The sequence below is a fragment of the Rhipicephalus sanguineus genome, chromosome 2 (genome assembly GCF_013339695.2).
Source record: "Rhipicephalus sanguineus isolate Rsan-2018 chromosome 2, BIME_Rsan_1.4, whole genome shotgun sequence".
NCBI lineage: Eukaryota > Metazoa > Arthropoda > Arachnida > Ixodida > Ixodidae > Rhipicephalus > Rhipicephalus sanguineus.
The window spans coordinates 123,876,586-123,889,461 of record NC_051177.1 but is presented as its reverse complement, the minus strand read 5'-3'; the positions used below and the strand labels follow the sequence as shown (position 1 = coordinate 123,889,461).

The following is a 12,876-nucleotide window of genomic DNA, read 5'->3' as shown; positions in this document are numbered from 1 at the left end:
CCTATTGGCCCCCCTGGGAGGATGTTGCAAAATGGTGCGGAAACGGAGCAACTTGGAGCGTGCCAGACTCTATCGAAGAGGAGGAAACCGAAGGGGATCGAGGGCGCGTGCACGTGGCCGGTGCGGCAGTTCGCCTTTAGTATTGCCATTAAACGGACGTCTCTCTTTCACGTCTGGGGAACCAGTCATTTCGTAACACGCGGTTCAGCCAGAAGCCGCTAGGCGGCGACTCCGCTCGATCTCGCGGCCAATAGTGAGCGAATAAAGATACGTACACTCAAAGGATCCCGGTGTGTCTCTTGAGCTTGATACATATCTCATCAACGGCGGCCAGACGTTTATTTGTTGTGCAAGTGGTCTTTGAGGCAAAACTCTTCACGCCATTCTGCCATATACCGGCAAAATCATGCACGTTTATGTTCACTTTTACGCCATGTTCGTTTTTTTTCGACGCAGAAACGCTAGGTTAGTCGAGTGTCGAGTTATCAGTTCGCCGAAAATTGTTGATCTACGCAACTTTTGTCCGCAGACGCGATCTGCGAGAACCTAGCCGTACACAACTTCGCTGCAAAAGACGTCGCTTTAGCGCGGTGCCGCTTTTTGAGACGGAAGGTTACAAGGGCCTATGCCACCATCCACAATAACTACACGTCAGTTATGAATCAACGTGAGGCATCAAGTGCAGTCTTTATTATCCGGCCATGTCTGTCACAAGGGTCATTATTGGCAAAATGGCTTTGACATTTACCGGTGCGATTGACAGTAGTTTAGTTACTTCAAGCGTTTTTTGCGTGGAAGCAGGCGGTGGCGTTTCACTGTCATGGTGTAAAAACACATCTCTGTCAGGAATACGACGAGAGAGAACGTCGTCATGATGCCCCACAGGACGAATATGGCCGCCATGTCGTCGTAGCTGAGTTCATCGAAAGACAGCACGCCAGCTTTGGAGGCGCCGGACCGTTGCATGTCCCGGCAGAGGTGCCAGTCCTTGACGCCTTCGTTGTACCACTCGAGGCGCAGCCCTGACTCCATGATGGCCCTCATTCTTCAGTGAAATGAAGCCGACCGAAGGAAGAAACGGGAAATGTGTAAATTCGGGGATGGAGAGAGAGAGAGAGAGAGAGCGCAGAACGAGGTAAGGGCGCGAGTAGTGCTTGCCAGGGAACAATTGTGCAATAGGAGACGTGGCATTTCATTATTGTCTGCTCAACGCGCATTTCAGCTTAAATAAATTTGAGCAAACAAAAGAAAATGTTATAGACAAAGATATTAAAAAAAATTAGAAGAAAAGGGTTTTAATAAACCACATAACAGCTACATCACATTACGTTTCACAAAAGGATTGTGGAAGGTTCGGGACTCTGTTAAAACTAAAGCGAGCGCTTTCCTAAAAGGAAAGCACTCGTGCCCACCACTGGGCAAATTAAATAATTGTGGCCTGCGCACGTTTCATCTCGTTCAAATTCGCAATTCGAGCGACTTTCTAACTTCAGTCATGCTCTTGGTCAATATATCGAAGTTCGCATCATCCCGTCAGTGACAAAGACAAGAAATGAATGATGTACCTAGCGATGGTTCACATCCGCTTACGTCACGTTAAACCCTGCCAGAATGCAGCTGTACTGGTGCGAGAGACTTTTATTAAACATATGTGGGCATGTAAGCGACCCGCGCAGAAGAAACAAAGAAAGGACAGACACGCCAACCACTCTTCGCGTCAGTTTTCTGTTCGTTGTTCCAGTGTTGTACTAACGTACGCAATGATGTCACTTCCCCAGCTAACTCGAATTCAGAAGCTCGTACAACTTTAAGAACACTACATCCACTTGGGAATGTGTACCACAGAGATGAAGTTTAATCGCAAGTCGTACTTCGTCTGAATCCTCTTCTGCAGGTCCGCTGGCAGCTTCTTGGAGTAGGCGACGGTGCTGAAAGACGTGAAGAGGAACTCCGGAGCCACGTACAACCTTCCTCCGGTGACACGGCAGCGTTTGGCGAGTGAATACATGCTGCCGTCTCGGTCGTTGATTAAGACAGCGCGACCACTGTACAGCTGCTTCAGGGAAGCTTCGGAGTAGAGTTCGCTCAGGGGCACGAATCCGTCGTGGCGAAGCGCCAGACTGGCAAGGGCGCGCAGTGAGTCCTTCGGCGACGCCTGCGTAGAGAAGAGCTCTCTCTCTCATCCGAAGAAAACGAGCGACCGTGCGAACAACGGTGACCAGGCAGAGACGCTTCGTCCGTCTTTGTCTTGTCTCGTTTTTCGCGCTGTTGCTTGTTTTCTTTTTTTTTCTTGGAAATGTACAGTCTTAATCACCATTGTCTAGAGCGGTCGAGCGCGCTGCTCTGCACGCTGGCGCCGTCCGCGGCTCCTACCTCGCATTAGTTACAAACTTCCGTTCATGCTTGAATTACAGCAGAAGAAGCTCGTGTGCGGTATGACTACGCTTGGTATCTTTAAGGTATCGGTCTCTGCATACCTTTTGCAAAAATAAAGGCGGATAAGGCGGCCCACTGGCCGTTACAGACAAGTGTGATTCAGACTGTACCAACCGGCTTAAGTAAGAATAATAGGGCAGCTCTCATCAACTGCGTAAAATTAAGACTCGGTGTGCTGCACAAGCTGAAACGGCAATGAAACGCAGAGGGGGTATGGTGATAAGAGATCCCGTAGAACAAATCAGGGGCGTAGCCAGAAATTTTTTTCAGGGGGGGTTCAACCATACTTTATGTATGTTCGTGCGTGCGTTTGTATGTGTACGTGTATATATACGCAAGCAAAACTGAAAAATTTCGGGGGGGGGGGGGTTGAACCCCCCCCAACCCCCCCCTTGGCTACGCCCCTGGAACAAATGTCAGAGCCTGGGTCATGGTAATAGGGGTGCCGTGTTGTAAATAAGACGCAGGGAACCACAAGTTGATATACTATGCTCCGATAAACCACAATAACAATCGTGAGGCTGGCCTTCTACACTTGCGCTTTTTGATAAACAGCCTGTATAGTTACTGAAAATATAAAAAAAATGACCATGACGCTATAATAGACGATGCCAGTACAAACGTGTCAAAAGATCTCTCTATACCTTGCTGACGTTTTTTCCCTGGCTCACCCCGCTAATATTCCGCATATATCTAAATATCTCCGTTTATCAGCAATGAAACTCTGCCTCGGTATTACGTTTCTATAGTATTTGTTTTTCCTGCGCCGCTGCTTTATTATGCCGAATCATCAAGCCCTCTTACGTACCGGCGCACTCATCTCAGTCGCCGAGACCTTAAGCATCCTTGGTACAAACCCGCACGTAGGCATCAAACGCTGTGTCCTTCCAGATCAGCGGTCGTATGGAGCTCTGGTACGCGACGTCTTCCACGGATCGGTATCGTGGTGGCTCTCTCTTGATGGCAATGCTGGCCATGAGGTGCCCGGCGAACTCGTTGGTGAGTACGAACACAGCGAGCCACCAGAACACCAAGAGGATCCTGCCGGCGTAGCTGTTAGTGTTTGTCGTGTGTCCTGCAGAGAACGGGATTGTCGAAGTGTACAGTCGCTTTGTTTCAGTTGAGCTACAAGAAATACGTACACTCTAAAGACACGATGCCTTTCTGAAAGTCTTACAAAAGCTTATTTTGTGTCGCTGAACAAAGGATCGCAAAAGAAATGATGAAAACGAGAAATGAAGGCGACAACACTTGAGAAAGAGAGCCAGGCCTCCCATGTAAGTACGTTATAGGGCAAAGTGAATGACGATGAGGATTACTGACTCTGGGGCGGTGCCAGTATTCGTGGAATATAGTCAGTATGGAATCGCACATTTGGCAGTGAGGTTTATTTGACTTGAAGGTTTGCTGAAAGGCGAGAGATAATAAAAGCCCGGTGGGTGCTACTCTCCTGTAAGAAAACAAGGCTAAAGCCTAGCTGCACTGATGCAAAAATAACATTTTTTTGGCATTTCACGTCCCAAAACTACGATATGATTATGAGGGACGCCGTAGTGGAGTGCTCAAGAAATTTCGGGCACCTAGGGTTCTTCGACGTGCGCCTAAATCTATATAGTACACGGGCATCAAGCATCTGGCCAGCAACGAAATGCGGCCGCCGCGGCCGGGATTCGATCCCGCAAACTTCTGGTCAGCAATCGAGCACCATAACCACTAGACCACCATGACGGGTACACTCATGTACGACAAGTGAGCCGCAACGAGCCGCTCCTGTGCGTTGTAATGATAAGTGTGACATTCAATCGACGTCTCATATGCGAGCACGCTTGTCTTTGTATGTAGTTTTTAAACACGTGCGGACTAGTTTGTTCGCCATTAAGCATTTCTCATAGTACGCATCCGCAACTCGTGACCCTCTTGCCTTCGACATCGTTTTCCTGCACACACTGCAGCACGAGCCCCTCTCTCTTTTGCAGTGGCATACTTGCGCGGCCGCCCACGATCAGAAGGGCGTGGGCGCTCCAGCGCTCGCATTCCCGCCGTCAAAAAGAGCGCTGGCGAGAACCGCCTCCTCTGAAGCTGTTCCGAGTGTGACGTCAGCGCGCAGTGCGCGCGAGCCCCATTTTTCTGTGTACTTGGACCTGTTACTCTGCGAAGTAGTTGGAAGTTGTAAACTCTCCGAGGGCACCTACAGCATTCACAGCTTCGAAGTGCCCGAATTTGGCCGTTGTAAACTCTCCCAGGGCACCTACTGCAAATACGGTTGCGAAGTACCCACTATACGCGTCCATAAGGCAACACGCGCACATACGAGCACATACGAGTACACTTAATAACGCTGTTGTTGCTGCTGCTGATGGTGATGAATTATGGCTGAGCCCTTTTAGCAGCAGAGCTGTTCTAGGGCGGGGCATGATGACAGACGAGTGTCCGCGTCGCATGTCACGCTCCGGTTCTCAGATACACTCATAGATGGCGTAACTGCTTCGGTCGTTGACGAAGCGGTAGCCGTGCAGTGAAACGGGGGAGGGCGGCTCGAACGTGAATGGCCTAAGTCAATGTAGCAGGGGCGGAAGAAAAACTTTCTTTCCAGGGGGCTCGTTTATATGTTAGACACAACCAAATAATTCCAACATCCCATTAGGCCAGGAAAAGCATAGACAACATTAATTGTTGTCTTTAACTGTAGTGTACTAATTGTGACGCCAATTGAAGTAAATCGAACTGCACGAAAAATCACCCTTTCCGTCGGTGGTATCTGAACGCACAACTTTCGATTTACGCGTCCGACGCTCTACCAATTGGGCTACTACGGAAGGCGCTTTCCCGCCAACTTCGTTGCGCATTTCTGTGCATGTGATCCCTGGGAGTGTTAACCAGCGACGTTCGTAAACCAGGCGGCGAGTGTGGAACACTTTTTTTCGCCAGAGGGGGTCACGTGGCATGTGATCTATGCACAAGGCGGCAGGTGACCAATAAACCCTCGTACGCTAATTTAAGACCTTAAGTCTGCCGTGGCGAGGCCCTGCGTGTGCTGTAGGGGAAAGAGGGGTAAAGTTGCGGTCTCATTTTAGCTACGACATCCCCATTGGGCGGCCATGAGTGGTTCGTACGGCCAAAGAACAGTGAATTTAAGAGGAACGGCGCCGACAGCAGCCCCGACAACAGGAACGTGCCCGTGATGCGGCGTGCAAGAGACGGCCTCTGGTAGCAGAGCTGCGCGTAGGTCCAGCCAGCAACCGCAGCTATGCGGCGAAGCCGCACTCCATATTTACAGGCGACATGCCTATAGCGTGTCACCGATCGACATTCCTGTAGTCTCGCCGACCGGCGATGAACTTTATTGGCAATAATTAGCGTTAATCTAGTCCGCCGCAGCGTCGTCGAGAACTGCAAAAAAATCCAGCGCTTAATGTAGCGCTCTAGTTCAGCGCTAATTCTGCTCTGAATGTAGCGTTAATTTAGTTCTTGGATAGCTCTTGGTATAGTTCTAAATCCCGCTCTAAATCCCGCTCTAATGTCGTTATTGTGTAGGCCCTGGTGTAGTTACAAATTCCGCGCTAACTCCTGCACTAATGCTCTTTTGTAGGTCATGGTGTAGTTCCAAATCTTGCGCTCAATGCAGCTCCAGTACCGTGAAACCGGGGGATGTGCGTAGCTCGGGCAACCCAGCAATTCCCTTGGCAATCGCACGCTTGCCACCGCCTCGGCACTTCCACACTTGCCGAGGCGGTGGCGTCCTCTCTTGCCCGGCGCGGGTATCAGCCGGATGTTTCAGAGGCGTTTTTTTGCGATTTTAGATAAATTATTGCGATTAATGCTTGGTTATTTCTGTAGTTTATATCATTTTAGATCTTGTTTAATTTGCACTGGTTTTGAGCATTTTTAGCCTCGTTTTAGGCCTGTATTGACCACTGCGTGACCATGCAACGTCAGACAGTGCACGGACGACAAGCCGGGCCCCTAAAGAGCTGCGCAGTTAAAGATGGGAGTGAGAAGCTCATTCTCCGCAACGCACAGTTGCTAGCGGCGTTTGGAAAACCGAAGAGCAACTCTACTACCTAAAGGCAGCATATACAGTAACTCTAGGCGTAGAGCCGCCTACGCTGGCCGCTACGAAGGCACATGAGGGTGCAATGCTCAGCCAACTACAACAACACCTTTGCCGGTCAGCCAGCTTTACAGAGTAGAAAAAAAAAAAAAAACTGATGATATTTTTTACAGCGAAAGCTGTTATGGGATCATTTCATCGGCCGTTTTTGGCGCCGTAGTTGTCCGCCGCCGGTGTCCGTAACCAGTATCGCTCTAAATTAGAAAAAAAAAACGAAATAAGAAAAAAATTCCAGGATGGAACGAGGTTCGAACCTGGGCCCCCTGCGTGAGAGCCCAGTATTCAACCTCTGAGCCATGCCGGTTTTTTTTCTTTATTGCCTGCATGCATTACAAAGGAATACATATGTACGTGCTAAAACATGTCAACCACACTTTGGCTAACATTACATTATTAAAATCTCTGCTTGAAACTGCTTTGCAAAAAGGTCCTATACAGGCTTCATGTCGGGAAGGAACCACATTAGCATATGCAATGTATCGTGGTAGAAGAGCAAAATAAGCACCAAGCGTCGCACAACGCGAATTCTGTAACCAGGCGTCACACAATGCGAACTGCGCAACGAGAAGGTTGTTGAATGCTTGCAACCCATTTCAAAGGGCTCTGCCATAATTCATCGTCATCAGGCACAACATCAACAAAGTGCGCATAATGCCTTACATGCGTTTAGCAGGTACCACGACTCTCCGTAGAATGACGAAAAATGGCATAATGCCTGCTTTCCTACTTCTCAAAAATTACAATGATTTATAGCATAGTGGGTTCCTCGCAAGTGCACTTGTATTGGTTGCCAAGGAAGCCCATAAGCGCATGATCCATATCCTCGCGGTCTCAGTAAAATTACAATGATTTATAGCGTAGTGGGTTCCGCGCAAGTGCACTTGTATTGGTTGCCAAGGAAGCCCATAAGCGCATGATCCATTTCCTCGGAGTCTTAATAAAAATACAACGATTTAGAGCGTAGTGGGTTCATCGCAAGTGCACTTGTATTGGTTGCCAAGGAAGCCCATAAGCGCATGATCTATTTCCTTGGGGTCTCAGTAAAGTTCTTCGCCCCCCCCCCCCCCGTCTTTCTCCCACGTCAACGTATGCTATACAGCATGACGGGAGAGGGAAATAGCGACCGGGCGTCATCCAATGCAAATTACATAACTGGTGGGCCGTTTAAAGCTTCCAACCCATTACAAAGGGCTGAGCCATAATTCTTCATCGTCATCAGTCGTCGCGTCAACAAAGTGCACATAATGCCTTAAAGACGTGTAGCTGGTGCCTCGCTTCTCCGCAGAATGACGAATAATGGCTTAGTAGGTGCTTCCCAACTTCACAAAAATTGTGATTTATGGCGTAGTGGGTACCTTTCTAGTGTACTTGTATTGTAGCCCCAAGAGAGCTTACAACGGGCTCTGGAAACGCCGCTCTTCCAGCTTTCGCTGTGACTGTGCTGCGGTTTCAGCACAGGCCTGGCGTTTTTTTTTTTTTTTGATGGACGAAGCTCCCGCTAGACCGACCTATACTTAAGCATCGAATAGCGACAGTATGAAAATGCACTCGCGGCAATGCCCGTGCTAAAATGGCAATGCCATTTTAGCACGTCAGTATTTTATTCCGGGTTCCAATACTGCGAACACTAGCACCAGCGAAAAACTTTGCTTTGTTTTACACATTTATTCCCTATAGGTTTCCCAAGCAACGCTTAGCGGCGCTGCTGCTCTTGACAGGCAGCGCCATCTCTGGCAGAAAAAGAGAAACTGGGGTGTAAGCAGCGCGCGTTTTCTCTTCTCTCCACCGCGTTGCTGCTCGCTTCTGTGCACGTGCAGAGCTCTCGCGGTGCACTTGCGGTGCCTCACAATGTACCGCTTGCAGTGCGGCTTCAAAAGGATTTTCAAGCTTGACTGGCACTTCCGACAAGCGAACTTGATTAAATGAGAAAGGCTCGTCAATCACGTTAACGTTGAAGAGCAGACGATCGACGACAACGACGCCCGACTCAAAGCGAAATGCATTTCCCAAGTCGCGATTACACCGTGTAGGACATATACCTCGAGGGAAGTCTCATTCTGTCATGTTAAAGATGAATAATGGACCACATGCACTCCGAAATGAAGCCGTACACGCTATCGATGTTCTGCGGCGTGAACTACGAATCATATGATTGTTGTTTTGATATGGCATGCTTACAGTAGCAGCCGTGTACTTTTGTGAACAAACGTTTGCGGCGTGCGAAAAAAAATTATACGGCCATCGCACTGTTTCCTGAGAAGGTTAGAGTCAAGTCCTCCGTGCCGCTGGAGAATCACCCACCGATTAAGGCGCGAGGAAGCTAGCTGAGCTTTAACCACTGTGAAGCAAGGTGAACTGCTCGCCTCGTTTTTTCGGCTCTCGCGTCATGCTTGCAGTCTCTTTTTATGATATCGACTTGACAGGCGTATAAAACCTGCTGCGCGAACGCGACTAGAAAATCGCACAAAGTCAAAAGGTGGTTACTTCAAGGTTGCAATTGCAAAGCATGTATGAAGTGCCAGTTATATTTAGCGGCTTAAATATATATCACCCTAATAAAGTGACAAAACAAAGCAAACCTGCAGAACGATGTCAAAGCTTGCTGAAAATGCACAGACGTCCGTTCCGGCGGGATAAAGCAGTCTTCCCGACGCGTGAATTGCAGGCGCCGAACTTCTGACAATGTGCCGAGTTCAGTTGAATTCAACCAACCGCGCAATGCTAACGTATATAACGCGAGTGTGAACGTTCAACAACGACGGGTAGGTCTCACGAACACCGGGAATCAAAACACAAAGTTACTTCACCTACAACTGTAACTGGACTTTCACAATGCGAGAAGACAGCGAGTAATCATTACTGTAGTCGTTGCGTGCATGGTCCGAGTTACGTACTGATGCATGTAGTCGAAACGAACGAAAGCGATGAACTCAGACAGCCAAAATAGAAGGCGAGACAGCGCTGTTAGCTATCCACGCTTGCCGCCTTTATTTCTCGTTCGACGCGCCCGGGAACCGATACAGTTTCACACGTGAATCATGTGCCTTGGTGTTGTCTGCACTGTTGTGGCAGGCCACTAAACCGCAATACTTCCGACCTCACTCGCGCTTCCGCGGGGCCGCTTCTGCCATCGCGGAAATACGCAGCTTCGCACAGCAAGCCTCTCGGTTCAACATGCCGAGCTGACGGCCCCGCACGTGCGCTACCGCTGCAGTGAAAGGGGCTGAGTCGGCCGCACATGCACTCCAGAGCTTTCCGACAGAGCCGCAGCGCGGCCAGCGCGGCGCTGTCGTCGCGCCGCAAACTTGAGCTTGGGTTTACGTGGCGGACGGACGGACGCAGTTTTCTCGTTCAGTCGCTATAGAAATGATTACACATCTGAAAATGTTAGATGTATTACGTGAAAGTGAGCCTGCACATGTGTCTAGAAGAAGTAGTGAACAATTTAATCTACTGAACAATTTAATAAACAAAACCTAAAGCCTCCTGTGCTTAGAACAAATTATTAGCGATTTAGGGTACTATGCGCACCCTGCCATGAGGCAGCAGTAAGCTGTCCCGGACATAGACACACATATGATGTGTTTAGTAAAAAACACATGGTCGACGATTTGAAATACCATGTACTAAACTATGGGAGAGCACTAAGGCCTCGCTGAAATATAGAGCGAACCATAGAGAGCGAACCTCCTAAGTTAATGCATTGCAATTAAGCATTTTTTCTTTGGAATCAAATTAAAACCCATATCAGCTTCTGGATGCTACTTTAGAATCCCTCCAGAAGTCTTATAGTCACATTTGTTGATTTCATTTTAACGCGGTAGCGTTAGAGAGCTCGTGTCGCAGAAATTCCGCTGTCGGCGTCGGCACCGTTGGTTGTGAGCGAAAAATCATCCGTGAGCGAAAAATCGAGAAAGTAGCAAATAAAATAAACGATAAAATCTTCGGACCCAATGAGGATCGAACCCAGGCCGTTCGCGTGGCAAGCAGGTGTCTTACCACAAAGCCACGATGTTTCTTGCAGCTGCTTCGGACAAAAACACTACATAAATGCCATGTAGTAGAAGGAGTCTCTTTAACGCATTTTGTTCGGCAGGTGTCACGACGAAAACGAGCCCATACGGTAGGCGCATTCGCGAGGCCATCAAACTACGTCGAAAAACGCCGGGATAGTGCAGCCATCGCCGCTAAATACACACACGAACTTTCCAACAGCTCTAAAAATGGACAGCTATGTCCATCTAGAGGAAAACATACGAAGCCACCGCAGCAAACGCTAGATAATGTGCTGCCATCTGTGAGGCATTGTGAGAAATATGTCTCGACTTTTTATGGCATCCGAGAGGGCCGGCGCGCGGCGTATATCTTGGAGGCCATGCGACTCTTGCTTTAGATCGAAAGCCTGTAAAATTCGCGCGCGTGCGTGCGTGTGTGAGTGTAACAATACACATTAATAAGTATGCACTTAGTGGTTGAAGAGCGCACTAGGGGCCGGATTTCGCTATCGCGTTCAACTCTTAAAGGCGAAGCTTAAGGGTCCCCCAATTTTTTTTATTTATTTATTTATTTATTTATTTATTTATTTATTACAATACCCACAGCGCCTTTCGGCATTACAGTGGGGGGGAGTATAATACAAACATAGCCAAGCAAAAGCAGGTAATTGAACAAATGTACAGTGGCAAGTAGCCAAATGAACAAAGGAAAAGCAAAACAACAAAACATTTTAGCCCGAGAAATACACAAGCAAATACCCCTCAGGGGATCACGAGGACTATTTACAATACGAGTTTTGAAGAGAGGAAGCAAATACTTCAGGGGAGATAACAGTGGCAGATAAGATAAGATAAGAGCCGGCATGCGTTGCGGGTCTCGGCGGCTACACTGCCTCGGGTGGGCCGCCTCCGTCTTGCTCCCTGGAGGAGCGGAGTGTTCGGCCCCATCGACACGAGTCTGCCGTCTCGTTTCGCGACTTTTTTGCCCTTCGGGCGGGTCCACAACAGCTCCTCCACAAGCAGTTCAAGTGACGACGAGCGCCGCTTCGAACGGCGCAAGGCGCGCAGCATGGTCCGTGCCCGGAACCGGTGCCTGCCGCTCAACTTCCAGGAAAAGGACCTCTTTGAGGGTGTGCTCCGCGATCGGGCCAAGATTGGCTCCAGCCTGGCCGACGTCGACCCCATGCACGTCGACAAGGACGTTAGTGTTGCTTCCTGCACTGCGCCTCTCCTCTGCGGAGCTTTTTGCTAGAGTAGGCGCTGCTCGAAATGTGGCAGCTGTGACTAGTTTTCAGCTCCCGTAATAGCTTCGAGTGCATCGTGAAGAAAAAAATGGGGCAGCTTGCACTTGCGGTGCAAGTCTCAACTAACAGCAGAGCTTGTGGCCAACCCAGATTAATAGCAAGGTCTTAATTAGCATGGTCCTAATGGTCAGTGTGTTAATTAGTAGTCTTAATTAACAAGATCTTAATTACCATGATCCTAAATACGATATTTGCTCGGGGCTTTCCGAATTGCTTTTTCTGTAGGGGCAGGAATCTTAAGGTAGTTACGAACATTATTTAGGGTAGTAATTAAGAAAGTTACATTAATTAACTTTTTAATTAGTGGTGTGAGGTGATTGTGTCAAATGGGAGAATTGAAGTTCTTCATGCGAGGAACCCATCCAAGCTTTGAGATTTCGAAAAAGCGTCCTCTAGTAATTGTTGTAGCGTAATGAGCGTAGTAATTGTTGTAGCGTAAATGCAGCGATGGCGTAGTGGTAGAGCATCAGCTTCGCATGCAAGAGGTCCGTGGTTCGAATCCCGGTGCCGGACAATTCCCAACCGGATTAAAAAAAAAATCCGCGTGATGATGGAATTGTGTAAAAAAGGCCTGGGGTGCAGCCTCACTGGCGACCACAGCCAACAATGCACTCCCTCACCAGAGCAGGATTGGCCACCCTGGTGTAGTAGTTGGCCACTACCTCCCACATGAATACACCAATTAACCCTCGGCCCTCAGTCCCCAGCGGCTGCGAAGCAACTGACCAAGGCGGCGGTCAGACCTGCGACGCAGCAGAGGGTGCTAAGAATCTCTGGGTACGGACAGGCCGCCATTGGAATCTGAATTTGGCTACGTATAACGCTAGAACTTTATCTAGTGAGGCGAGTCTAGCTGTACTATTCGAGGAATTGGAGGGTGTTAAATGGGATGTAATAGGGCTCAGTGAGGTTAGGAGGCCACAGGAGACTTATACAGTGCTGAAGAACGGACACGTCCTATGCTATCGTGGCTTAGCTGACAGAAGAGAACTAGGAGTGGGGTTCCTTATTCATAAAGATATAGCTGGCA

At 48.8% G+C, this 12,876-nt stretch overlaps 1 protein-coding gene across 1 annotated transcript; it reads right to left on the bottom strand.

Moving 5' to 3' along the window:
- Positions 1-706: 706 nt before the first annotated feature.
- On the bottom strand, positions 707-11,613 carry LOC119383621 (uncharacterized). The gene is made up of 4 exons (XM_049412917.1): positions 11,529-11,613; positions 3,294-3,511; positions 1,872-2,155; positions 707-1,045 (listed from the first exon to the last, which is right to left on the bottom strand). The coding sequence occupies exons 1-4, from the start codon at positions 11,611-11,613 to the stop codon at positions 772-774; spliced, it is 861 nt and encodes a 286-aa protein (XP_049268874.1). The 3' UTR covers positions 707-771.
- Between the last annotated feature and the right edge of the window lie 1,263 nt (positions 11,614-12,876).

Bases quoted from the DNA above. Each gene is read 5' to 3' on its own strand.
- LOC119383621 (XM_049412917.1), bottom strand. From the start codon at position 11,613: ATGCTGCGCGCCTTGCGCCGTTCGAAGCGGCGCTCGTCGTCACTTGAA. The intron at 3,512-11,528 runs GCAAAAAAGTCG...CGTTCTCTGCAG, and splicing joins GTTGTGGACCCGCCCGAAGG to GACACACGACAAACACTAAC. The intron at 2,156-3,293 runs GTTTGTACCAAG...TTCTCTACGCAG, and splicing joins CGTTTGATGCCTACGTGCGG to GCGTCGCCGAAGGACTCACT.